Source organism: Eucalyptus grandis, chromosome 11 (assembly GCF_016545825.1).
Source record: "Eucalyptus grandis isolate ANBG69807.140 chromosome 11, ASM1654582v1, whole genome shotgun sequence".
NCBI classification, from domain to species: domain Eukaryota; kingdom Viridiplantae; phylum Streptophyta; class Magnoliopsida; order Myrtales; family Myrtaceae; genus Eucalyptus; species Eucalyptus grandis.
The window spans coordinates 29,669,272-29,696,681 of record NC_052622.1 but is presented as its reverse complement, the minus strand read 5'-3'; the positions used below and the strand labels follow the sequence as shown (position 1 = coordinate 29,696,681).

Here is a 27,410-nt window from a genome sequence, read left to right as displayed (position 1 = left end):
TCGCCGGTGCCCTGTTTCGCCGGAATCCCTCTGCACCCGCGAGCTCATCCCGACGCCACTGCCCGATCTGCTGACTGACCCGCGACGCCCTTGGAGACCGAGCTTCTTCCCGCCAATCGACGCCGCAGCCCGACGACCACCGCGATCAACACCCACGGAGACCCTCTGCAACGCCGCTGCCTCTCGCCGGACCTTCGCCGGAGTCCCGACCGCGACGCCCTTACCGGAGCCGAAGATCAGCCGCACGAGCAAGCTGTGGGTGAAGAAAGCAGGAAAAGGAAAATAAAAGAAAAAGGAAAAGAAATTAGGTAGTTTTTTTTTATTTTTCTTTTTATATTTACTTTATTTTGTTTATATTATGTAGTTTAATTATTTAACTGAATCCCAATGTCTACTGTATGAGTCTTGTAGGCATTATCCGCACGATCTTCTCCATAATTATTATAGTTATTAATTTGACCCGTAAGATGTCGGGTCATTTTTCTAATTATTTTAATTTTTGGGGTTTTGTTGATAGTTTTTTAAGTACTAAATCAATATAATTATTAATCTGATCCGTAAGAATTCGGATCAGATTTTTAGTTATTTTGAACCCTTTGTCGTGATAATTAAGGTTATGATAATCATTAATTTAACTTGTGAGACAACGGTTATTTTTTCGATTATTTTGATCCTTTATTTGATTGCGTATCTTGATTGTTTAGATTTACTGCTTAGTTGATAATGACTTGTTTTAAAGAATCACTAAAAAAATCTCTAAAAAATTGAATTAGGATTCAGTTTGTTTTAGAATATTTCTTGTTATCTTGCATAGCTAGGATAGGGATTTTAGTTCGAAAAACAATAAAAAATGCATTAATTTAAGATTTTAGTTGCGTGTTTAATTACGTGGTAATTTTAAATTTTGAATTTTAAATAAAAATAAAAGATAAAAAAAAAATCATGCCTATGTCATGTAGAATTAGGGCTTGCTCTGCACGTCATTGCATATTAGATCAATTACATGTTAGATTAAGATAATATCTTAGTTTAAATTAGGATTTAATGAATTTTAATCTAGCTAGATTATTTTCGCATTTTTAAATAGAAATATCAAATGCACGTCATTTAGTTTTTATTAGGTTCATTTAATTAGAACTTACTCATAATTAGACTAAATCATTTAATAAATGTCGCATGACATATAACTCGCGTGCTTCAAATTATATGCGGCATGTCATCTTAGTTTAAATAATTTTGTATGTCATTGCATCGCATTGCATGTCATTAGAATTAGGTCATTTAGATGGCATTTAATTATTGCATTTCTTCATGTCATATAGTTTAGGTCATGCTGCCATGTCATCTTAGATGCATTGCATAAGTCATGATTTTCATTAAATAAAATGAAAACAAAAATTGAAATTGCGTGTTAATTAAAAATCATATCTATTCAGTGGCACGATGTGAATTACGATTTAACAATGCAGATCTTTTCGTTGCTCCTAGGTATGTTTTGCAATATTTAATTGCTTTCTTGAGTGTTAAATTGGTGGTATGCGCACATGTATGATCACCTCACATGTGTTAGGAAGTTAGTTTAAAATCAATTCAATTGCCAAACATTTTTGAAAATAAAAAGAATGGTACCGAAAGGGCATTAGAGAAATCTAATGTAATCAAGTCCCCGTACCCTTAATCTCTGGTTCGTAGGAGTAAAGTGAACCTCCCATTATTTTACTTAGGTGTCTAATCGACCTACCATAAACCGATTAGTGGCGGCTCCAAATAAAATCAATTTGCATGTTAAGAATTCAAACCTAAGTCGCGAATTGGTATGGGGCTTGGGAGAGCGAGTTAAGGCAAAAAAACTTAACAATCCATTACCAAACTCTGTGGTTCATAACCCGAAAATTGGTCGCGACATAGAATAAGAAAGTGCATATAACTCTCTTGATAAACGATGTGACATGGGATTTTTCTTTTTCTTTTTTTCTATTTTAATCAATGATCAGGTGGCGCTCGGACCAGCACATTACATTTCTGTTCGGTCCCCGGTCTACCGTCACTAGGTAAGGCTACATTCGCCCAATTCACCCAAAAGGAAAAAACATATGCTTACTATGGAAATGGAAAGTAGATTATTTCAAGGCAAAGGGGAAAGCAAAATTACCTCATTGGGTTCGAGATAATTTCGATTCCTCGAAAGCGACAGATCCGGAGACTGTCCTTTCGTCTGTGATTCGAGGAATCTGAGGGCGGCAAGTAAAGCTCGCCCGTCACTTTCCAGGAGGAATTAGCCCTCCGATTTATACCATTTTGCCGGAGGGAGTGCTTCCTTTTTGGCAAATTTGCACCATGGCCCCGGAGTGGATTCATCTTGAAATGGATCGTCTTTATCCGATTCCAGATGGGCTTTCCAGAAAAGCCCAGCGTCACGTTCTTTCGGGCTTCGATTTCGGGCCCGAATGCTTTCCAACCCCGTCCACATATAAAATCCCGTTGGGCTCGCGGGGGAGAAATCGCGAACCGAAATCGTGAGCGAGAAGAGTTAGGGTTTTGCTTCGAAGCTCGAGAACATACCTGTCGTTGCTGCAGCTTGCCGAAGTTTTTCCACCACCGCACCGGAGACGATGATCTACGACGTCAACTCCCCTCTCTTCCGATCTTTCCTCAGCCAGAAGGGTGGCTCCTCCGACAAGAGGTCCCTCTCTCTCTCTCTCTGTCTCTCTCTCTCTCTCTGGTTATTCGCGTGCGTGCGTGTGCGTTTTGTGATTGTCGTTCGAATTTTCTTGATTATTAGTTATTTATCGAGTTGAGACGATTTGAGCTGGGTTGGTCGCAAGATTGTGGAATTTGGTGGACTAGGTTGTGGAATTTGGGCAACTTTGCATGATTTCCGCTGGTTCTCTGCCTGTGAGTTACTATTGGTCAATCACATGGGCGAGCCATTCCCAATCGTTTCATGGCCGAGGGTTTATGTCTTTTGCACGGTCGAGGGTTTATGTCTTTTGCGCGGTAAAACATGTCGGCGCCGTGTATGTTGCATAATTCGAGTCTGGACGGTTGTGGAGCCTTGAAGACTCTAGATTCATGCGCATATGAATTTGGCTGTGGTACCATGAGTAATGATTTTGATTAACAAGGGCTTCTTGTATGGGTTTTAAAGTGAAGATGTGGTTTTGAAAATTTGGTTTCCATGGTCGCGTTCTAAATTAAGCTTCATTTGATAAAATGGTTCCGATTGCTGTGTTCCATGCTGTAAATTTTTTATCCTGCCTTATTTTATGGAACTCTCTCAATCTCTTTGTGCAAATCGAGTTGTAACTATTCATTACACCTTCGATGCTTTCATCTTGTTTTCCTTGTTTCAAGTCCTTTGCCTTGTGCTTAATTCTCACTGAGCGGAACTTTTGAGTTTGTGTAATTCCAATAAATGGCCTCAGTTCTTTCATTTTTCCTGGCCTTTTTATTTGCTTTTCAAGGGATTGCTATACTTGGCATGGTAGTATTGCCGAGGCCTCGCCATCAGTGTCGTTGTCATCGCCCGCTAGCATTGATGAGATTATTTAAGCATAATTAATTTAGCCTATGTCAAGTTGTCTTTCTGGGAAACGGATGGTGCATTTGTTAGGATGAACTGTGTGGTTATGGTCTCCAGCGTTGTATTCTGTCCTGCTTTTGTTCAAAGGCAGAGTTAAACGCATTTTTGATAGTCAAGGATTTTTACATCTGCTGCTGGTATTAGATTTTAACCAGAGGTCCCCATGCTGGTTTTTGTTTTTAACTTTTTGGGCCGTAGATATCTCATCTCCTTTATTGGCACACCATGATATATTCAAAATTATATAGTTGAGTGAAGTAATTTTATGGATGGAGTGGTAACAAGTGAAAGCTAATCATGGACGCCAGTGATGACTATTTAGGGTTTGACAAATTAAGGGGAGCTGACTTCCCCATTTGCTTTTAGGAGCTTTAAGTTGTGTCTGGCTTCTTTCCATTTGGCTATTTATTATTGTTCTTACTTTGCAAGGTTTTCTGGCTATCGAGGTTGTATAGCAGTCGGATGCATAGGATCTATTAGCTAGACTCAGCTTCTTAGTGGCTTTGCATTCCTCACATTTCCATGTTGTATCCTGTGTTCGAATTGCAGGAAGATGGAAGAGCAGAGGCCGAAGGAGCATAGGCCCAAGGCCAATGAAAATAAACCTGTCATGACGGAGTAAAATTTTACTTGTTGGCATCTCCCTTCAGAGTCAAAGGTGGACGAGCGACCGAATGTTTCATTTGGAAGTGTGTTTGTCTACCACAATGTTCGAAGGGTTTACTTTTTGGATGGGGATTGAGGACTGATTTCAATATTAAATTTCAGTGTGGTATTGGTTTTGTATGGCAGGTTAATGAAAGCCGATTGTTTTTGCTTTGATATTTACAGCCAAATAATCTGGGCTTGCTTTTACTGCCAAGAATTTTCAGGATGCCTTTATGATTGATGGCTCGCTGCATGTAATTTCTCTGGGCTCGGTGTCCATTAGAATTATATGTGGAAAACTAAGACCACGCATGGTCCAAACGAGGGGTTGTGATGGGAAAATCATCCACGGTCTAGTAACTAGTCGTTGTTCAGATTCAGCTTCGCAATCTTTCCACATATAGAAAGTAGGTACTTTTGTTGTTGCTTCATAACAAGGTGAAGCATTTCGGATGATGGTTTGCAAATGCATGGTTTGTAATATGTTCCTCGCTGAAAGTAATAATTGAACCCCGGTTCGGACGCCGTCTCTTTGACATATTTTTAGCTCTGATAAAGCGAATTGCTTCTGAAGGACATAGGTCGGATGGGTATCATGGAAAGGGAAGGCAGAGCAACCTCCCATCAATGACAATGATCAGATTTAAGGAAAGATGAAAGATCAAGGAGAAGACACGTTTCCGACATGGAAAACTTTGGAGAGGTCAAAAAGATGGTTGCATGCATCAACGGTACTTGAGTGGCCATGAGTGCTTTTCCCATGTGGGGTTGGATTGACATTATCACTCGTACTCTCCATCTCTCTGCTTAGAGCCCTTCGCTTGGCTCCATTCTCCCGCTTCTTTTATTGCTTCTTTGTATTTTATTTGCTAATAATAACTCCAATTTATTATTTGGCAAGGTAAAAATGTAAACAATTTAGAATGTGCCCGAGTTGGTTTGCTCAGGCACCTTCCTTTTGGCTTTTGCTACTTCGGATTTTTACCACGTGGGGGAGACAAATACTCGTATCTCCAAACCTAGGGTTACCAGGAAAGGGTTCTTGGGCCAGTGGCATCCTTGCGGTTCAATCAACTTCAGAGACAATGATTCAGATCGAGTGTAAGGGCCGACTGAGGTGGTGAAGCAATTAGGATCTTGCGCGCTTCTGGACCCGGAAGAGCCATTGCGAAATGCGCGTGATGGTTTTGTGGGAGTGTGATGGGTTGGATGAGATTATGTGCTCCAAACAGGCTGGCGGTTAGATTGGATTCTCTAAGTCGATGGGAATTGTCTTCTTCACTTATTCTAATGGTGAATTGGATGGGAATTGTCTTCTTCACTTAGTCTAATGGTGAATTGGATGGAAAATCCTGCATCCGCAAGATCCTACTTAAGGTCACAACTTCAGTGGAGCGCATATCTTCTCCCATCGATGAGAGGAAAATCGCCATGAAAGAATGTTATCGACTATCTTTAGTACTGCAGCAGTCAAGATACCACTCGGTTGTAACCCTGAATGCGGGGATCGTTTGTAGAGTGCCCTGAATTTACTCTTGATCGCTAACTCGCACGGAAAGGCTGCGAAAAACTGTCGAGCAGACAATGCGTTCGCCAAAACTTCACTTGGGATTCCATTGAAGTGAAGTCCATAGGCAGGGACTGCACGAAAAAAGCTGAGATTCCAGCCACACAGGGTATCGATATTTGCCTTATTGTAATAATCACAAAGGCATTGCAATGATTAAAGGAGAGTTCGGTACCCACTGTGGTGAGCCTGTTAGTTATGTATCTTTCAATTATCCAAGTCCAATAAGTCTTGGCATGGACACCAACCACATGTGCGAAGCAATTCAGCATTCATCAATGCTGCAACTGTTGTACCTGTGACATAGGCTGCAGAAGTCTTGCTTTGGGACATTGTTGTTTCTAAAAGACAGAGAATCAATCTTTCTATTCGACTAGACTATATATCCACAAGGTGCTGAGCGTGACTTTTAAGTTATTCTTGATGAGATATGTTGGGATTTAAACATGAATTGTGCACATGCTACATTGCTTAGAAATTGTTTTGGGAGAATTCACAATTATGAAGGAAACATATGTAGCCCATTGTCAAAATTACTTTCTCTAATTCATTTGGGGTGGGGACACATTTGGTGGTTATAGACAGACAGACAAGGAAAGGCTTCAAAAGATGCCTTTTTTCGCTAATGTCCACCACTCCTCCATTCACTCTCTCACTCACTCACTCCCAACCTCCCTGTCTCCTCCTTCTATCACGCCGCTCTGTTCCAAGTCTTCACACTTTTACCATTCAATTCCTCTGTAAAGCAGTCCAATTTTCTTCTTCTTCACTCCATCACTAGCTCCATTTCAGCTTTATTTGCCCTTCCACTTCTTTCAAGCACTCTGGAGCAGAAAAATGACTGAGTTTTCCATGTCAAGCACAGCCAAAAATGCACCCTTGTCTAGAGTCCTCTTGTCCTGTTTAGTTCTCTTCTCTTCTTTCTTTCTATCTCACCCTGTGTGGTTCTCTTACTTCATTTTCTTGTCACCTTACCTTCTCAAGGTTGTGACTTTCCTCTCTCCTCTTCTCATCACCACCTTCCTTATCCTGCTCGCCTTCCTCACTCTCTCTCCAGGCCTTGGAGGGTCTCTTGAAGAAACACCAGAATCCAAAGTGGGATTTGTTTCAAAGGTATGTTCCAGGGTTTTAGAGAAGCTGAGATCAAATTCAGCTGATGAAGACGAAGGGATTGAGCTCTCAAAGGACCTTGAAGTGTACAAGATCTTCTTTGAAGAAGCTTCCCTGTGGGACTCCGGGAAAAGCCATGATGAAGTCTCTGATCAGTTGAAGCTACCGGGGGATTGTGGGTCTGAAGAATCCGAAGCACCAGTTGACAAGTTCTTGATCTATGGAGACAATGTCGTCAAGGGGCACTCTGAGGCATCGGCAACCAAATTCGAGGAAGACCCAGCTGAGATTTCTAAGCCAGAGTCCATAGTTGAGGACAAACTTGAAGGACCGTTAATCCAGGAGAAGGCAGAATGTGAAAGTGAAGGTGCGGTTTTCGAAGCGGAAGAGAAAGAAGTCAAAGTTCTAGACTCCGAGCCCAAGAAAGTTGGTGAAGAAGAAGAGAAAAAAGAAGACGATCCCCTGTTCAAAGGCGGATCCAAGGCAGTGAGCGATAAACTAAGCGACCTAAAAGTAAGGGATAATAATGGAGGAGAGTGCTTTTCAAGAACAAGGCAGAATTCTAGAAGACTTGGTGAGAGTCTCAGGCTCTTTGATGAGTACGGCGGAGGAGAGCAATCATGCTACTATTCACCAGATCGCCTCTCTGAGAGCCATTATGAGAAGATGGGCTTTCAACATCTGGGGAGCTTTGGGTCGATGAGGAGAGAGAAAGAGTGGAAGAGGACACTGGCGTGCAAGCTCTTCGAAGAGAGGCACGATGCGGAGGGTGGCGAGGGCATGGATCTGTTGTGGGAGGCCTACGAGAACGATTCCTCCGCCAAGCACGCGAAGGACCGAGCGAAGAAGGGCAAGAGAGGAGGGAGACTCGAAGGGCACGCGAAGGATGCCGGCGAAGTCGAGGAAGAAGAAGAAGAAGAAGAAGAAGACGTTGACGGGCAGTTCTGCTGCCTGCAGGCGCTCAAGTTCTCCGCAGGGAAGATGAACCTGGGCATGGGGAGGCCCAACCTGGTCAGGATCTCCAAAGCTTTCAGGGGCATTGGGTGGTTGCACCATGTGGGCAAGCACACCAAGAAGGGCTACAACTGAGAAATTTCATCCCCTCTCTTTTTTTCCTTTTCTGGGTTCTTGCAGACTTGGGTTTTGAACGACAAATGCAAGCTAAAAGCAAAGAAGAAAGAGTCCTGTATCTATTCGAACTATATCTGTATCAGAAGCACATCTTTGTCCTCTAAATTAACATCATTATAGCCGCCTTTTTTCGCTTCTCCAGTCTCATTTCTTCCTAATGCTGCATGCTCTTGAGGTCTGATATGGCAGCCATCGTGACTTTTTCTGTAGCGTGTTCTGTTTCTTGTTGCTTTGATTCGCTATCTATGACGATGCCTGGGCGTAGAATGTATGTTCGGGAGCAAGAGAGCATAGCCTGTAGAACGTCCGAGCCAAAAAAGAAGTCAAGACCGTTTCATGGACTGAGATTAGAAGGAGAGACTTGACTATTTAGTATTTAGATTTGGTCGAAGCGTGTTGCAGGAGTTGCCGTCATCAGAACGTACTCCTAAAGTCTGGGCCAGCCTGAACGCGTTGACCGGCTATAATTATTGCATAAGTTGCGCTGGTTTTATCTGGCAAAACAATGAATGTTTGAAACATGTTTTCTTTTCTCTATCCTAGTAATTATTGGAGAAGGCATTTTTGACATTTACTCATCAGCGATGATGGTATGAGATTCAGGTATTGATCGCCGGCTATTTTACATGACAAATCTATTCTTATGGAACGAGTGTGTGTTTAACTCCGCCGGTATTCTATTGATCCTTCTTGTTATCTAAATTTGACTTTGTTTTGTAGTATTTCAATGTTTGCCCTGCTTTGATTTACTTTGCCATGAAAGTTTATGTATTTCTTATAAATCCTTTTGAGTAATGAATACAATGTTACTTTCATAAAAAAAATATTTTTCTATAATAATCGCTTGAAAACAATTAGTTAATATTATAAACATTTTCATGGATGATAAAAAAAATTCATCTATTTATTTTTATATGCAATACAATCAATTTTTCAAAGAGTTCATTTTCCTCAAACAAACACACTCTTAATCTTTTCCATTAATGGCAAAAAAGAAGAAGAGAGAATTATTCTAAAGACTACTATTAAAAGAATTATATGAGATTTTGAGGGATATATTCGATTGCTCTAAAAGTTTAACACTTGTTAGATGAAAGCGTTATTTAATATTTAAATGTTATAATATTATATAATTCCTTGAAAACAAAAACATACAAACCTTATTCTTAATTTTGTCGGTCATGAATCTTATTCTTATTTTTATAGTGAAGCCTCTTTAGAAGTTTATTACGTGCCTACCCCTGTTTGTTTTGTATTTTGCTAAAAAAGCCCTTTTGAACGAACAAGCCTTATTCAAATCAAAAGCCACTTGAGCTTATCTAAAATCAGACAATGGAAAGATTTTGTGTGCACCAGCGTGCGGTCAGAGCACTAGTGCAATGCACGTCCCGAAAGACTGTAGGGGCACTAGCAACAATAGTCCAGCAACTCGACGCCCAACCTACACGCTCTATCGCTTCATGTGGTGGAGCTTCCACCCTCTTACCCCCTAATTCTCGTCTAGAGATCTCTTTCTTTCTTATTGCACAAGAATACGGGAAGACAACACGGGGTTTCCCACCCCAAGGCGGATCTCTCACTTGTTCCGTCTCTTTAGCCTTTCAAAGATATATCCAGATTCATCAATTTTTATTGTAAGGCTAATAAAGGTATATGCATATACTTATTTATTTATTATTATTATTTTTTTATGGACGGTAAGCTACATGTATATACTTGGGCGTAGATAAATATAGAAAAGTCTTTTGACCCATAAAATAATAAAGAAAAGACAAAAAAAAAAAAAAATCCTTTTTAAACATTTTTCTTCTAGCAAACGAGATGGACCTAAATGCCCCGAAAAATCACATATTAATGAGGGAAAAAGAGAAATAATTAAAGGGCAATTCGGTCATTTAAGAAACCCCGCGGGAGAAGCCATGCCAATTATTAGTACGTGGAAAAAGAGTGGATCTTTGATTATCCGGTCGGATTGATTGGATCGCGTCGAAAAACATATACGTAGCCTTCCCCCCGTCAGCAGTAATTCAAACTAACAGGATCCTACAAGTTACAACAACACTCATCGCCGACTTCCATTAAATCATACAAAATCATTTTGGTACGGCCAAAAAATATCGGACGCGTTGAATATCATCGCCAGTTGGCGATTGCGAGACGGTGTGGGTTACAGCCCAAAATAACAATAATAATAATAAAAAAAATTATATTTTTTTTCAAAAAAAAGCGTCGAATTGCTTTGCTCATTAGATTGTGGAGGCCAGTTAGTTGGATTTCGATGGGGGTGCGAAAGCGAGAGGGACGCATCGTTTTCCCACACGATCCACCACAGCGTTTCCCTCTCTGTAATTTTCACCTACAAATCTCCTCCTCCATCTCTCTCTCTCTCTCTCTCTATCTCTATACACTGAGTGAGCGACTGAGTGGGGAGGTTCGCGAATGGCGAGCCACCGGAGACCCTGCGGCTTCTCTCCCCTCAAGCTCCTCGCCTCCGCCGCCGCCGCCGCCGCCGCCGTCTTCCTCCTCCTCGCCTCCTCTCTCACCGTCACCTCCCGCTCCGACGCCTCCCGTCTCCACCGCCTGGTACGCCCCCTCCCTCCCTCCTCTCTCGTCCTCGCTCCTGCATTGTCGCCGTTCCTTTCTCAATGGAGCTAGGTTTTTTTTTTCTCGTTTCGCGATCTCTCGGTCCTCGATTCGCGCTCTCGCGTCGCCGTCGCGCCAGATCCGATTCGCTCCGGCACCGCGTCGGTGGATTTGGATGGGCGATTCGTCGTTCGCGTGCGGTTGGGCGGTTAGGAGTTTTTTGTTGGGTCGAAGCTTTACTGCGGTGCGTCTTTTTGAGGTGCAGGGGATTAGTTCTGCTTCTCATGGATACGGATCCGTCAGGAGATCCATTCTCGCGATGAAATCGGATCCTCTCAAGCCTCGACTCGACCAGCTGCAGAAGCAGGCCGACGATCACCGCGCTCTGGCCCTGGCCTACGCGTCCTACGCCCGCAAGCTTAAGCTCGAGTACTCCAAGCTGGTTCGGATTTTCGCCGATCTCTCGAAGAACTACAGCGATCTCGTCAAGAAGCCCGGGTATCACGCTCTCTTCGCATCCGATTCGCTCAGTATCGACGAAACTGTGCTTCGCCAGTTCGAGAAGGAAGTGAAGGAGCGCATCAAGGTCACTCGCCAAGCTGTGTCCGAATCGAAGGAGTCGTTCGACAATCAATTGAAGATTCAGAAGTTGAAGGATACGATTTTTGCGGTGAACGAGCAATTGACAAAGGCAAAGAAGCAGGGTGCCTTTTCGAGCTTGATTGCTGCTAAATCGATACCTAAGAGCCTGCACTGCCTTTCGATGCGGTTGATGGAAGAGCGGATTGCGCACCCTGAGAAGTATACAGATGAGGGAAAGCCTCCCAAGCCAGAACTGGAGGATCCGAACCTTTACCATTATGCAATTTTCTCAGATAATGTGCTTGCAGCATCTGTGGTGGTGAATTCTGCCGTGAAGAATGCAAAGGAGCCATGGAAACATGTCTTCCATGTGGTGACTGATAAGATGAATCTTGGGGCCATGCAAGTTATGTTCAAGTTGAAGGAATACAATGGGGCTCATATCGAGGTTAAGGCAGTTGAGGATTACAACTTCTTGAACTCTTCTTATGTGCCGGTGCTTAGACAACTGGAGTCTGCAAACTTGCAGAAGTTCTACTTTGAGAATAAGCTTGAAAATGCTACTAAAGATACCACGAATATGAAGTTTAGGAACCCGAAGTATCTCTCGATACTGAACCACCTGAGGTTTTATTTACCAGAAATGTACCCCAAGTTGCACAGGATTCTGTTTTTGGATGATGATATTGTCGTGCAGAAGGACTTGACTGGTTTGTGGAAGATAGACATGGACGGGAAAGTGAATGGGGCAGTTGAGACGTGCTTTGGCTCTTTCCATCGGTATGCGCAGTATATGAATTTCTCACATCCTCTGATAAAGGAGAAATTCAACCCCAAGGCTTGTGCATGGGCATATGGAATGAACTTTTTTGATTTGGATGCTTGGAGAAGGGAGAAGTGCACTGAAGAGTATCATTACTGGCAGAATCTGGTAACAGCTTTGATCCTTTTCTGGTAAAATTGTGTCAATTAATCCCCTCCCCCTCTTTTATAACTGCTGCTTGATTGCTAAGTGATATTCATTAGCTGATAAATTCTACAACAAAGTAAAGGGTAATCTTTCCCAATCCATGCTGCATGTCGCCGGTTGTCTTTTCAGTGAGGGCAAATGGACTTATTTCAGTTTTCATCGTAATACAGAACTTTATCTGTTTCGGCAAATAATTCTTTAAGTTCACTAGGACGAGGAACTGAAAAAGAAAGTAAGATGAAATTGAGGAGAGTAAAAGTTATGCACAATGTTTTTCCAGTTTGTCATGTGATTGTTTTTGGCCATCCTCGTCAAAGTTCCCAATTTATTACTTGAGGTTGAAAATTTTCGTTCATTCTCTGAGTATAATGCTGTTTTCTCTCTAAAATACAGAATGAGAACCGAACCTTGTGGAAATTGGGAACTTTGCCCCCGGGGTTAATCACATTTTACTCGACAACGAAGCCACTGGACAAGTCATGGCATGTTTTAGGACTCGGCTACAATCCCAGCATAAGCTTGGAGGAGATTCGTAATGCTGCCGTTGTCCACTTCAATGGGAATATGAAGCCATGGCTTGACATTGCCATGAGCCTGTTTAAGCCACTATGGACAAAGTACGTTGACTACGAGTTGGATTTCATCCAGGCTTGCAACTTTGGTGTCTGAAGAAACAGTCGGAGCTGAATCATCTTCCAACGGGGGCTTTCTGCTGGAATGGTTCCAATCATGAGATATTTGGGATTTCGATCAACATTTACCACGCATCCTTATTAGTTGCAGCAGAAGGTTCGTCGCTATACGGGTTTAGATAGTTTTGTGCCATATTCGCTACACAACCCTGCTTCCTTTGTCCATACAAGTGCTGCAGTCTTAATTATTTGGCAAGTGTTTATTATCCAGAATGCAGTTACTTTCATAATGAAGTCCCTTTATATCTTTCGTCCACTCAGACCCCCCCAGGTTTTAGTGATCTCTTTCAGAAGACTTCTCGATTTTGTATACGCTTATATATAAGGAATTTAATTATTGATCCTTATGAGATGTTCTGCTTTCATTATCTTGTCGTCATGCATTGTTAGCACAATAAATGTATGACGTGGTTCTGGATGTTTGGTTAAGCTGACACCGATGCTTCATTGCGGATGTCATGATTGCAACTTTTGTAATGCGTGTGGTTGGTAAGTCAGGACATCATTGGTATATATTTGGAAGATCTCCATTGTTTTGACTTAAAAGATTATTTCTAATCCGTCACGCGTTGAATCTGATCGAGCACTCCTCAGAGTGATCTGTCTCGTAATTTAACTTTTCGAAGTACTTTTTAAATCCGTCACGTGGCATCATACCGCGTGCATTCTGTTGTTTTTTCCACGCGCAATGTCATGACATGCAAACGCTCACAAAATTCTTCCAGTGAACGTTTGAAATCTATTTACTAATTGATCCAATGGCTATTTAACTCCCTGCGGTTTTGCAAAATTCTAATGGAGGTCACGCACACTGCACCTGGGTGAGTATATTCTTTCAGCCCCCGTCTGAGGACTTTGGCTCGCCGTTTGCGATAGTTTAGCTCACAAATCAAACCAAACCACTGTTCATCTCATTTGGTGTTCAGCATTTCTCACTTCAGAATTGGACCTTCCGGTGCATAATGTCTCTTTGCTCCTCTTCCCTTTCTCAACAGCTCCCGTCTCTTTTGAAAGGATTTCCGGCGGGTCAAAGTTCAGCTTTCCCACATAGCCTGAGTCGCTGGACATTGGCTCATCTTTTTTTCATTTCGGTTCTTTGCCACGATGCGTTTAAAATGCATCAGTGCAAAGTGTATCGTGCAGCTTCTTATTCAAGTATTGAAGCTTCCCCAGTAATTTAAATTAAAAGAAAAAAGCTTTCTAAGATGCTAAGTAAGAACCCTAAGAAAGCTTTCTAAAAGTCGCGCCAGGAAAGCATTAAATTTTAAGATGACGAGCCTGTGATCTATCGGGGCCTCAAGCTCCTGATAAACATCGGGATTTGAATATGCATGTCTGCGTGAAGCTAAACTGCTCAGAAGAATCCAGGACGATGGATGGAGCAAGAAGTATGTGCTCCTAAAAACCTATATAATCTATTAACTGAAAAGGAACACGAATCAACAGTTGCACAGCTCTCCTTTTAGATTGGCCTAAGAGTATTGCGACATTCAAAAACACACGATACCCTCTCATTTTACAGTTGGAACTACCTAAATGGCCCCGATAAGTACATTAATATGTCCAGGATCTCCATACAACAACAATGCTGGTCTTTTCAGTACTTTTATAAAATGGAACAGCTCCAAAATCGGCAGGATAACCCCACCAAAGATAGACAAAATCTAGTTTGGCAGCAGAAACTAAGTACATCTATTTCTCACCAATGAGACTCAACATGGTCGACAGCCAAAAAGCTGAAGAATAATATTTTGATTTAGCTCCAAAAATTATCATGTGCAAAAGAATCTAAAAGATGCATTCTTGATGCCTATCCAGCAACTGAGAAAAGTAACTACCAGGTGGTTCCTCAAGCAGTTGCAGAAACTCGTGGGGCCATGCTTTTGGCAGCATCAACAGCAAAACCAGCAGCTCGAGTCGCACGGCCACCATTGCCTCCTGAATGATCAGCCCTATGATATCCATCGCCACGGTTAGCATATCCTCCCCTGCCACCATTTCTGTTTCCATAATCCATCCTGTTATTAAGCTCGCCCCTGTTATAGCCTCTACTACCAACATAGCTTCCACGCCCTCGCACACCCTCATTCCTGTAGCCAGCCCCCCTTCCAGATGGAAAACGATCCCTACCATTCCCTGCATAAAGAACCGTGCAAAATAGAAATCATCCCATATGATCAGATGATCCAAAATAAGCATATCAAAGTTCTGCATATAACATTATGGGATCAAGATGGGTAGAGATAGGTTGGACCCAATTTACCCCATAAAATTAAAAGGTTGCATATGCAGCACAAGAGGGATGAGAGAATGTTTAAGGACTTGTTTTTGGTAAAATGTGGCTCTTTTCTAAAATTAAGAGAATAATTATACCCCCTATCAAGCAAAACAAAAGCAGAGTTCTGAAAGTTGAACAAGTAACTTACCTCGTGAGGTAGACTTCTTTGGTTCAATAACCACTTGTCGTCCACCAATAGTGATTGGAGAGGCCTGGGATATTAGCGTTGAAACTTGAGAAATGCTCAACATAACTCATGCAATGCATACATATAGACAAGTGAGGATAAGCATGTCTAGATAGCTGAATGGGCGCCATGAGGGGAACTTTATTATATGAGTAAAACAAGAAACCAAATGGCAGTCTATTGCAAAGGTGGCAATCTTTGCAGCAGATACACTTAAAGATGATTCTTATAACTGCGATACTAAACCCAATTAAGGTGAAGATGCAGAATGTTGTGACCACAAGCATACAGAAAGATTGAAATGATAAAACCACTGGAGATTTCTAAACAGTTGGAAAAGAAGTGGGGTTTTGAAGTCTAGTTTACCAAGTAAGAGCTAGACTAGAGGTAAATGACAAATATATAATAGCTTATTGTTGGAGATGGAAACTAATCCAATAGCCACAAACAGGAATGAAAATGTTTGCATGCCCCTCTCCAACTGCTCCATCAGATGTAATGAGTAAAGAGCAAGTAAACAGACTTACCTCTATCGCACTTTGGGCAGAGCTTGACTCTTCAAATTCCACGAACCCAAAGCAAAACCCCTGTTGTTTGAGAAAGATTGATAAGACATAAAGTTCCAATGTAGCTAGAATTGCTAAAATCGAACCAACCTTTTGGCTCCTGATCTGAACACCACCAGCTTTAATTGCTCCAAACTTCTTAAACTCGTTCTCAATTTGTGGATAGGATGCATTCATAGGCAGCCCTTTCAAGTAGATGGAGTGCCCATCAGCTGCTCAAAATAAGCATGTAATCACGTGAACCAGACTTTGTAGACGCTCCTCAATATTTATAACTGAAAACTATTATCAATTTAATTTAACAAAGGAAGAATAAGTGGACCACGCACATTCAACCTCTTGAACATTCCCATTTTCAGTTGCTTTTAAACTGGAAACTTGAGTCTCAAGTATCGGGGCTGGAGGGGGCGGTGCAGTCATCTGTGGTTCTTGGCTTTTTGGAACAGGTTTTGGCAACGGTGAAGAAGATGGTACATTGACAGCACCCTCCTTCATGACTCCCAACTGTAAGTCAAAGTGACAGCAAATCAAGTTACTAACTACCAAAGCTATCAGTCCAAGAATCATCTTTTTACTGATCTACTTACAGCACAACAAACAATGCAGTCACTCATATTACCTCTTCCATGACAAGTGCAGAAACATTTAGAGAACATGCATCAAATAGAAAATTCTATGTAGAATCATCCCAACTTACAATGTAGGCATACGATTTCTTTGGAACATCTTCATTTTTAGCATGAGATTCAGCCACTGTGTGTGAATCAGCTGGAGTTTCATTAACTACTTCAGGCACTGGGGCTTCCTCTTCCACAACTGAACCATCTCCATTCTCAGAGGGGTTGTAAACTTCCTCCTGACCAACTTCTTCTGAATCTGCAGCTACCTGATGAGGAATGTTGTTCTCCAGCGGAGGCGTTGACTCTGCAAACCGAATTATTTCAATGATTGCCTCATTTAAGCATATATGAATTTAATCACTTCCTATTACCTTGCTCGATAGTTTGAGGAGCTTCCATGCCATTAACTGAACCATGGTTTGGCTGTTGATGACTGGGTTCCTCCACATATCTAAAAATATCATTCAGAACAAAGTAACCTTTATCTTGCGGTGCCAAGAAGAAACTCTGGGTGAACTTCCGCTTCGTTTGGTCTCTCCCAGTAAGATATCCAGTAACGAGTACAGTGACTCCGCCCTTGTAAGAGTCTTGTGCATCCACTGTAATGATCTCTGCGGTAAATCCACGATAATCAAGTGACTGTATCTTCTCATCAATAGCCTGCATCAGAAGCAAGCAGCTTAAGTTATATCGAAGAAATAACACCCACTATACCACTAGTAATTAATCAGACCATCCACAGATAGCATTCACTGCATAGTTAGTGGAGAAAAACACTAAAAATAGCTCAACCAACACGTCAGAGAACCGGAATGTCTCTCCAAATAATATATATATATATATATATAGAGAGAGAGAGAGAGAGAGAGAGAGAGAGAGAGAGAGAGAGAGAGAGAGAGAGAGAGAGAGAGAGAGAGAGAGAGAGAGAGAGCCTAATGAAACAAAATTAAAGGCACATAACAAAAAGGAGCATTGCACAATCAGAGATAGGGACGGAGACATAAGACAGCTCACTTTCATGGTTGATGTGATAGCCATGACTCCATTCTCTTCAGGACGGCCAAGCTTGCTACTATCTTGATAAAATCGATGAACATGTTCAGGGGATTGGTGAAGGATGTGGTAATATTGATGAACAAATGCATTGCCAACCTATTCAATATGAAGTATAATTTAGGGAAGCAAAGGCGAGGTAAAATCATAGAGGAAATGACACATGAGCGTAATTCCCATTTTACACTCGACATAATACATACAACATCAGCTGACGGAGGGGGTGCTCCAGCAGGGGCTTGCTGCACCGCCATTACCACTTGGTCACCAGGAATCAATCACAACCCTAAAACACAAAACCAAACGTTACATAAAAAAAAAAATAAAAAAAAAAGATTTAAGAGATATCTTAACGCCACGCAACTATCTGATACCACTTTACAAATCCTAGAAGTACCCCCCATCTTTCATTTCCCTTCTATTCCTTCCACTTCCCGCAACCCGACCTCGGCATAACGCGACCGACAAGTCTTACAGTTAAATACAGAGAAAATCAACAAACCCACCGTTCCAAGAAAACGTCTGCGGAGCTACGTATGCTAGTAAACGACTAACAGAGCGACCAGTCACCATGAACCCACGAAGCCATGGCCAGGATCAAATCGGATTTAACCACAAACGCCATTTTCTCACGCGGTCGTCTTCCCCATTAAAGCTATAATACAAGGAAAAAGAAAAAAGAAAAAAGGAAGAGACTTCCAGTTTCTCCGGAACAACATCATCATCCACACGGAAAATGACCTAAGAAAAGAAGCACCGATCCGACCGAACTGCTAGAGTCAGAACCGCGAAACGATTCGCGGAACGATGCTCGCGCCGAGAACGAACGCCGGGCGGCGAACCGCAATGCCGATTCGGGAAAGGAAAGCGAAGTTTACCTGGAAGCTCTGCGAAGGGGATCTACCGAGCGCGAGGCGGGAGAGCAGGATTTCCTCCGCGCGCTCTCTCACTCTCTCTCTCTCTCTCTTCCTTCTCAGCGCACCGCGGGCTGTGGCGTGGTTTGGCGGTTTCTAGGGTTTTGGCTGCGATCGCTGAGAATGTTCGCAAGGCGCGACAGTGAGAGAGAGCAAGGGGAGGAAGAGAGAGAAATGGAAGGGTTTAGCTATATATATATATATATATGTGCGCTCGCAGTCGTTAGGAAGCTGAATTGTCCGTACGAGTCCCCTATAAGTGACTTATATCCTATAAAACAAAAAAAATGACCTATTTTCCTTCCCCTTTTTATTTTTTCCATTTATGGAGATTTATGGAAATTAGAATTCCAGCTGCATTTTATTTTTAGGGACAACTAAATGATGAATTGCTTTTTCCTGCCAATCAAGTAGACGGATCTACTTTTTTTTTTTTGCAAAGGAAAAACATTAAAATATGTCAAGGTTAATATGGGAGAGGAAAAATATAGGTAATAGTTGGGCGAAAATCAAAATGTTATCTTAATTAGAGATAGATTTGTAATTTTTTCTTTTCATTCTTGACTTCCAACGATAATTTAGGGAAGGTTCAATAATTATCTGTCGGCGAGATGTAAATTAAGATTTGAAATTTGATTGTTTGTTGATTTACAGTATAAAAGCATGAAGAAATTATGCAAACTTCATTTTGAACGAGAGAGAACGTAGATTGTGATTTTGAATGACCCATAATAATTTATGGGTGTGTGCATACGCTCTTAATTTTTTTGCCATAATTTCTATGTTATTTTGTGACACACAATGATGACCATGGATCATGGCTTGTGCATATGCCCGGTCCTATTGGTGTTAGGTTGAATTTATCAACCAAAATGGCCAAAAATGAACATGGATCATGGCTAGTGTATACAGTAGGGGCGATTCGTTCTCGTTTTGGTCCAATCCCATCCAATAACTATGAATCAGATTAGTAGGAGCATTTTCCAATTTTTGGAACCGGGTTTTGGATCGGTTGGTCTTAAGATTGGAATCAGACACCAATTCGGTTCAATCTAATGGAACACAAAAGCCAAAAGCTTAGAAAGAGCTACATTGCTTAAGTCTTTCTCTCTTGGAAACCTAGAATGCAAAAGCCCATAAAGAGAGAGCATCTTGAGTGAGAATGGGGAACTGCTGGGGAGATTCGTCTGTTGACAGCAACATAATGCATTCATCAAACACATCCCATAAACAACCTTCACAACTTCTAGGTAATTTTGAAATTAGCTCATGGATTGTGTTCAAGCTCTGCTATTGATTGAACAGTTCAATACAACTTGAATAGAATAAGTTCAATACATTGAATAAATAGAAAGAAACAAAAGAAGACATATCTAATGCACTAGCAATTGAAATTTCTCCGTAGCCTGAATAGAATTAGTTTCAAACTTTTAGCCACTTCAACACTCACTTCGGCCATAAATGAGCTGCCAACTAACTCTTCATCAAGTTCCATGTCTATGACAAAAGTTCATTCTTCATGTCTAATATTATAAACACCCTTGAGAGCATCTGCTTAGTAACCATATTGCAACAGCTTTTGCAAAAGCACATTGAAAAAAACATGGTCATAACTAATTAGGAACAAATTCTCCAAGGAGTAAAAAACGAGATGAAATTTCACAATCTACACAAGAAAAAAGATGCTCTTCAACATTAAATTGCCAAACTCCACACATCTCACTAAATCACTTAGTGTGATCTCCTATGAGGGGAACAAATTCTTTGATTAAGTAAGCGAAATATGATCAAAGCCGAGAGCCCAAAAATCACGGCTAAACTCATTGATAGTCATGATAATCACTATCAACCAATATTGAGTGTAAATTAAAGCTTCTCTCACTCTAAAAGTCAAAGAACTTTGAAAGCCATCAAGCACATGAACATATATACTAAAAGTTGACTCCGAAGCAACAACTGTTACGAGAGTAGAGAAAGTATCCCAAGCCATCAAAGAGGAGATTTTAAACTTTTGGTTGGTAGTTTCCCACCACATCAAAATGTCAAGATCATGACTTTCTTCACGTTTGGCTTTAAGATACTTATTGAGCTTAGATAAGTTGCCCGCAGATACTTTTCTCTTTTTCAAATTGAAATCCACAACCAAATCAAGGTCATCATTGTTACCCTCCTGGCTATTAGGATCCCAACTCCTACCGATATCAAGTAAAATTTGAACACCCAAATTTTTGTCACAAGAACCAAGATAAGATATCTCATAAAAATGAAATAAACGTTCCATGGAAAACCTCACCTTATTGTACATCTTGACAACTTTTGTACTATTATCATAGTTTAATTTATAACAATATTGCACACAATTCAGCTTTTTTCTTGGATTCAACATTACCGCAATCCACACTACCAAAATTACTTTTTTGGAACTCTTATGATATTGATCAAACTTATTATTCATCTTTACATCCATAGCTTTCACCCTAGGATCCAAAGCCTTCTTCGCTTGTTTCAGAATTTTATACAAAGTAGCTATCTCATTAAAGTAATTGCTTGAAATAATATATAGAGTCTCGGACATTTTGTTGGTGGCATTATAAAACTTATTCAAAAATATAAAAAGAATTTTGGCATTTTTCTTATCTTCATGTTTAGGAGTTTCATGGTCAAACTCAATCATCTTCTTCAACAAAAGCTTTTATTAACTTTAAGGCGGTGTTTAACATGAGGTAAATGGAGTTTCACCTAATTGTCGCATCAAGACAAACTGAACCCTTAGAAGTGATCCTTGCACTCTCAATACAATCTTGAGATGTTTTAGCTTTTATGGGAAAATTCTTCACATATCTAATTATGTTTCAAATACATGCAATAGAGTCACGTATTTCAGTCAATTTATCACTCATAATCAAGTTTAATATACGAGTTGTGCACCTTATATGTAAAACATTGTCATCTAAGAGCTTATAGTTTGATAATTTATCTTCAAAAAACCAATGGCAACATCATATGAAGTAGAATTATTGATAGTGATTGTAGATACTTTTTTTTCTTAGGATAAGTGTAATAGAAGTCCTAAAATTTGTTATGAAAGTGCAATTGAGTCCTAAAACTTGCAAAAATTGCAATCAAGTCCTAAAACTTGTTAAATTGATTTAATTGAGTCCTAAAGTTAACATCGTCAAACTTACTAACAGAAAATGCTGACGTGGCGTTGACATGGCATTTTAAATAAATTTTTATTTTCCACATGGATTTTTAAATTATTATTTTTATTCAAAATTATATTTAAAAACTAAAAAGAAGCTAAAATTTATTTAAAAACTATTAAAAAAAAAAGAAAAAATGGCAGCTCTTTTGTTGCCGTTGCCCGCCCCCTCCGGTGATGGGCGGCGGCGGTAGAGGAGCTGCCATTTTCTCCTTTTTTAATATTTTTTTTTAAAAATTAGTTTGATCTATTTTTTTTTTAAATTGAATAAAAAATAATTTTGAAAAGCCACATGGAAAATAAAAAAATCATTTAAAATGCTATGTCTGCGCCATGTCAGCATTTTATGTTAGTAATTTTGACGGTGTTAACTTTATAACTAAATTAAACCATTTGATAAGTTTTAAAATTTGATTGCACTTTTTGCAAGTTTTTTAGGATTCAATTACATTTTCATAACAAATTTTAGGACTTCTATCACACTTATCCCTTTTTTTTACTCACTTATAAATGCATTTTTCAATCATCTTCCCAATATATTTGCTCTTGTGATTAGGCATCACTACAAATTTAATGATTCTTTTGCGTAATTTCCAATTATTATCAACAAAATGTGTAGTGAGACATGCATAGTTCAACTTCTGAATGGAACTCCATGTATCAGTTGTCGGTATGACCCTAGACTTAAGCTTGCTAAAGTAAGTCTTCAAACTTTTTTTTTCCACATAGATATGACTTTATGCAATCCCTAGCTGTTGGAGAAACATTTCCAAGCGATTTTGATGATGTCCAAACTATCTTTAGTATAATGTATACTTTTAGTAGAAAGGACTACGCAATATTCATTGTATGATCTAGTAGATGAAAATATGCAACAAGTCTAGAAATGGTATTTGCATAAACAGTACCAGTGGACCCAAAGATTAGCTCATGGGAATATTTACATCACAGTTGCAAATATCGGGTTGTTAGTATTGTAAGTTAGTTGGGTTATCAACTAGTCATTATGGCCGATGATTCGCATTGCAGCATAATCCAACTGAAACTAGTAATTGAGAAGCTAGGTTATCATATAGGTTTATTAGAGACTACGGTGATGGGGCAACAACACATGCTATTATTAGGTAGATTGCAAATGTTCATGAAAAAGGATTATATGCGTGTTCTATTCTTAGGAGTAGCTTAATAGTAACTCCAACGGTTCCTTACTCCTCCAATCTTCTTCCAATGGATAGATTGGAGATAGATATAAAAGGAGTCAAGAGGGAGGGAGAGAACAACACTATCTATAGATTTGCATTCAGTTGCGTTCCAAGCAAGAGAGAGAGAGAGAACGACACTATTTAAAGATTTGCATTCAGCTGCGTTCCAAGCAATATACTCTCATCCAAGTGTTTCACTAAGTTTCGTATTCGTGTTGTTTGAGTAATTGTACTCTTGATTAAGTGTACAAAAGTAAGAGTAGTAGCTGGGTCTTAATAGTGTGATTTATCTTGTGATAGGACCGGTGCTTGCCTATTGTTTAGGTAGATTACTAGTGCAATCCAACCTAACTTGTGACTATTAGTCTTTTGAAGAGTGGATGTAAGCTTAGGCTTAGGGATAAATCCGAACCATTATATATTGTTGTGTGCCACCATTTTACTTTCTTTTACTCTCACTAGCACATAAAATGATTACGAGTTTAGAAACTTCATCTTGACCCGATCTTTACTTGCCATTAGTTAATTTTTGCAAACAACTGTTAAGTTTTCTAAAATAACCTATTCACCTCGTCTAGGTTATATTGTTAGCTCCCAACATTAGTCATTGAAAATTGGGAGATGCGATTGAAGAAATATTGTAACTGATTGATAAAATCACTGAATCATCGAAAAATGTTGTTAATCTATTATGATCATCCAAACAAGCATTTATCTACAATGATCCCGATTGAATTTCCATGTTGATAAGACATTAGCATTACCAATTGAGTATGCCCCATTGTCATTTGAGTCCTATATACTTTCATGTGCAGCAAACAATTTTTGCTTTTTATCCATATTGTAAAGATACTTATTGCATCTTTTTAAGTGCTTCAGCATAGTAGAAATACCGTTATCAACATAATATGGATACTTGGTCCCACAACAAATACAAAATACCTCAGTTTTCCCATTATCAATTTTTGCTTTATTATAGGGAGTCAATTATCAAATTCATAGCATTATTGGATTTGTTCACTTTCAATGACATTTATATAGATCACTTGAATCAAGCAAAACATAGATTAAAGCCATCAAATCGGAACACCTACCAAATTCAGTTTTTCTTCAAACTTTGAGATGGATTCCTTGTACAAATTAGGACAACCACTAGAAATCCACTCAAACAAGCACACTTTCATGAGTTTGATAAAATTATTTTTCTAAGTGTCCACGGGCAACACATATATCCAAAATACAAAAAGACCAAGGCCAGAAATGCATCACCACAAACAAGTCTTGACATTTACCATTGGAAATTAAAAAAAAAAAGCTTGTTTTCAAATACATAGGCAAACAACTTGCATAACACTGCTAGAGAAGAAAATAACCGCAAATAGCACAAAGATGACTTTTCAAAAAAAAAAAAAAATAGACACTGAAATAAAGAAGTTCGTGAATTAGCACAATGCGTGTAATCTAAGCACTGAAGTTGAGGTCTGAGGTAATACTAAGTATCGGCTCATAAAGTCGATCGAAGTCTCTAATCTATGCAAATCTCCATCCACAAATCCCGTCATTGCTCTTGGATAGCAAATAAGGCAATGTGAAGATTAAGAGAGGCATTGAAGGATGGGATCAGAACGATGCAAATCAGAACCCAAAACATCGATCTACATCTTAGTGGTAAGAATGAAGTATTCACATATTGGAGTTAGGTTATGATTCACATCGTATGACCATATTTTGGGAAATGAACTATCAAAATCTAAGAAAAAGTAAAGATAACAGAAAGTTAGCAATCCAAAGAAGAGAATTTTTTTTATCAATTACAAGATTACAACAATGGCGGACTGCGAAAAAATTATTAGAAAAGGACGTTTCAGATTGAGAGTTGAGTGAGAGTCGAGTCGCGGAAAGAGTGAAAAGCAAAATAGTGAGGCATAAGAGGCGAGAGGGAAAGAGTGAAGAGCGTTGATTTCGAGTGAGATGTGAGGCGAGAAGGAAAGACAGAGGATTAGAAAAGATTTGAAGGAGAGATTTGATTAAGGTTTGCTTTTTTTAAGAAAATAAAAATAAAATTTTTTAGTTGGTTTAGCTTGGTAAGTTTGGTTCCCACCTTAGAACTGAGAATTAGACCTACTAAACATCAGCACCCCTTAGAATCGTCTAGAACTAGCCGGGTCGGTCGATTTCTAGTTTAGATAGTTTGTCTTACTTATGCCTAGTATATGGCCCTTCAAATATATCGACCAAAATGGCCAGGATCTTTTTATTATTTTGGCATGCTCCTCTCTTCTATATACATGTGTGTGTGGTGTTCACAAGATTAGAAACTTAGACCTAGTAATCTTTGGTAGACTTGTTGAATGGGTAGGGCGGGTTGGGTCAGGTTGAAAACAATCTAACCCAAATTGATCAATTCAACTAATTTTCAACTCAATTACAAACTTATCGATTCATACTCAACCCATTCTCATATTGTTATGACACTTTTGTTTTTAACTCAACTTAGAAAAACCCATACTAAATTGAGGTAAGAGCACGGAATATATGAGCATGAGATCGAATGAGGGTGAGAGAGAGCGAAGAAAGAGTTATAAAGGTGATTTGAGTCTAAGTAAGGTATGAACTCATTTAAATTCCATATTAGTTTGGGCTTCACCTATGATGCCCCAGGTGCGACACCTTCATTACGACTCGTTTCTTTTCTTAATTTTCTTATAAGCATGTAGAAGTGTGCCAATAATACCATCACAACACAAAGATACACCAAATACGCATATTATTAGGCGTTGGTTTTTTTCACATGGTGGGTATTATAATGGCTCTTTTAGATTATATTACATATTTATGCTGGGGATAAGCTAGGGGATCCTCTCAACCGCTACCAATATTAGTTCCCTTCATCCTCCGTGGTCATCTAGGGGAGGGAGAGGCCTCCGCTGTTGGATCCCAATGGCCGTTGAAGCCCTAGAGTGGCCCACAAGATCCTTGTCTATTATGACAAACCAGGCAGAATAGCGATGGGGAGCCATTTTGCTAATCCCGACTTTAATCCGAATGGTTGAGTCATACTTATGAAAAGTTACTTCATGCTTTACATCCATCATGTTGTGAAAGGAAAATTCTATGCTCATTAGGACTTTGAACATTAAGGAAGGAAGGGCGTGCGCAACCACATCTACACATTTATGAAAGAGATGAGTGAGATAAGTTCAGTACGTAAAATCACTAGCGCGATAGTAAGGGATTGGTTTACCCTCTAACTTGGCACAAAGACGTGTGAGACGGACATAGATCGCCATTATGTATTGATGACAGATCAATAGCAAAGCTAAAGCGATTATTCAACTACATGCATGTTAAAAATATGTCTTACCATGCAACTATATAAGAAACATGAACATGTGCAAGGTTTCTTTCATCATAATCCATCCCATCATCAAATGGGGCATCTTGGCTCAACTGGGACATTGCACGCTGTGGCATCCCGAAAACATCCAACTCGAGGTTCTCTCGGTTTAACCAGGGCATTGCCCTCTTTGGCGGCATCCTAAAACTCTCCCTAGACATCTCATCGTCGAGAGGCATTTTGGCTCAATTGGAGCACTGACGTCACCGTGAAGTGACGCCGAATCTTATCTTTTGTTAAGTGTTTATGCAAATGAAATCTTCATAACAAATCCCGCATTCACCAGTTCTTACTCTTTAACTTAGCCAGCATACACATGGCTTGAAGGCGTGATATGCAACAAGTGTCGTGATACACATGCAACTATGACATGACCGGGTAGTGACGCATGGCTCATGACCAAGATTGGTTCACGGCTGGTTGGTACGCAACTTGTTTGTGGCACAGGACATGAAGTGACTTGTATACAGTGAAACATTATCAAACCAAAAACTCAATGTCGCGACCCGATCTTGCCGCTCTCGAAAAGTCCAAGGAGGGAAAAGGTCGGGTTTAGGGGTATTTGATCTCGAGAGTTCCTTCACGAGATCACGAGCTCTCCCAAGCTCATACCCCGCGTGACAGCGGATTTATTTATACGATCTAGGTATTTAGGGTGTGCATGTTTTTGTTTCTCGGATCTGTTTAAAAACAGATTTTGTGTTTTTTTGTTCCCGGGAACAAAAAAAGAACAGAAACGCATTTGTTTGCGTTTCTGTTCTTTTTTTTTTTGGTTCTCGGAACAAAATTGAAACAAAAAAAAGAAACAAAACTTACTTCTCCGTTTCAGAAACATTTCTCGATGGGCTAAAAAGAACAAAAATAAAAGAACAAAAACGAAACACTTCTCCCTTCATTCGTGCCCTTCTCCGTTCGTTCGTGTTCGTGCCCTTCTCCCTTCACCATCGGCTGACTCTCCGGCGCCTCCCCCTCGGCTGACTCTCCGGCGACTCCCCACTCCGCTGACTCTCTGACTGGAAATAAAAGAAAATATCAGAGCCAGACGCGGGTGTAGCTTCTAGCACCGACTGGAGAAGACGAAGATCGATCATCGCGCGCAGAGAGAGAGAGAGAGAGAGAGAGAGA

At 40.1% G+C, this 27,410-nt stretch overlaps 4 protein-coding genes across 4 annotated transcripts; 3 read left to right on the top strand and 1 right to left on the bottom strand.

Annotated features, from left to right (window-relative positions):
• The first annotated feature begins 2,484 nt into the window (after positions 1 to 2,484).
• On the top strand, positions 2,485 to 4,405 carry LOC104425710 (wound-induced basic protein). Its single transcript, XM_039305774.1, has 2 exons — positions 2,485 to 2,683; positions 4,133 to 4,405. The coding sequence occupies exons 1-2, from the start codon at positions 2,613 to 2,615 to the stop codon at positions 4,203 to 4,205; spliced, it is 144 nt and encodes a 47-aa protein (XP_039161708.1). The 5' UTR covers positions 2,485 to 2,612; the 3' UTR covers positions 4,206 to 4,405.
• A 2,009-nt stretch (positions 4,406 to 6,414) lies between these two features.
• Positions 6,415 to 8,174, top strand: LOC104427626. The gene has a single exon (XM_010040689.3). The coding sequence runs from the start codon at positions 6,636 to 6,638 to the stop codon at positions 7,995 to 7,997; it is 1,362 nt and encodes a 453-aa protein (XP_010038991.2). The 5' UTR covers positions 6,415 to 6,635; the 3' UTR covers positions 7,998 to 8,174.
• A 2,141-nt stretch (positions 8,175 to 10,315) lies between these two features.
• On the top strand, positions 10,316 to 13,234 carry LOC104425709 (galacturonosyltransferase 8). The gene is made up of 3 exons (XM_010038485.3): positions 10,316 to 10,622; positions 10,888 to 12,135; positions 12,568 to 13,234. Exons 1-3 carry the CDS (start codon positions 10,479 to 10,481, stop codon positions 12,841 to 12,843), a joined length of 1,668 nt encoding a protein of 555 aa, XP_010036787.1. The 5' UTR covers positions 10,316 to 10,478; the 3' UTR covers positions 12,844 to 13,234.
• Positions 13,235 to 14,358: 1,124 nt separating this feature from the next.
• Positions 14,359 to 18,655, bottom strand: LOC104425708 (nuclear transport factor 2). Its single transcript, XM_010038484.3, has 10 exons — positions 18,449 to 18,655; positions 17,774 to 17,856; positions 17,532 to 17,669; positions 16,889 to 17,177; positions 16,595 to 16,821; positions 16,227 to 16,401; positions 15,988 to 16,109; positions 15,859 to 15,918; positions 15,293 to 15,356; positions 14,359 to 15,002 (listed from the first exon to the last, which is right to left on the bottom strand). Exons 2-10 carry the CDS (start codon positions 17,822 to 17,824, stop codon positions 14,716 to 14,718), a joined length of 1,413 nt encoding a protein of 470 aa, XP_010036786.1. The 5' UTR covers positions 17,825 to 17,856; positions 18,449 to 18,655; the 3' UTR covers positions 14,359 to 14,715.
• Between the last annotated feature and the right edge of the window lie 8,755 nt (positions 18,656 to 27,410).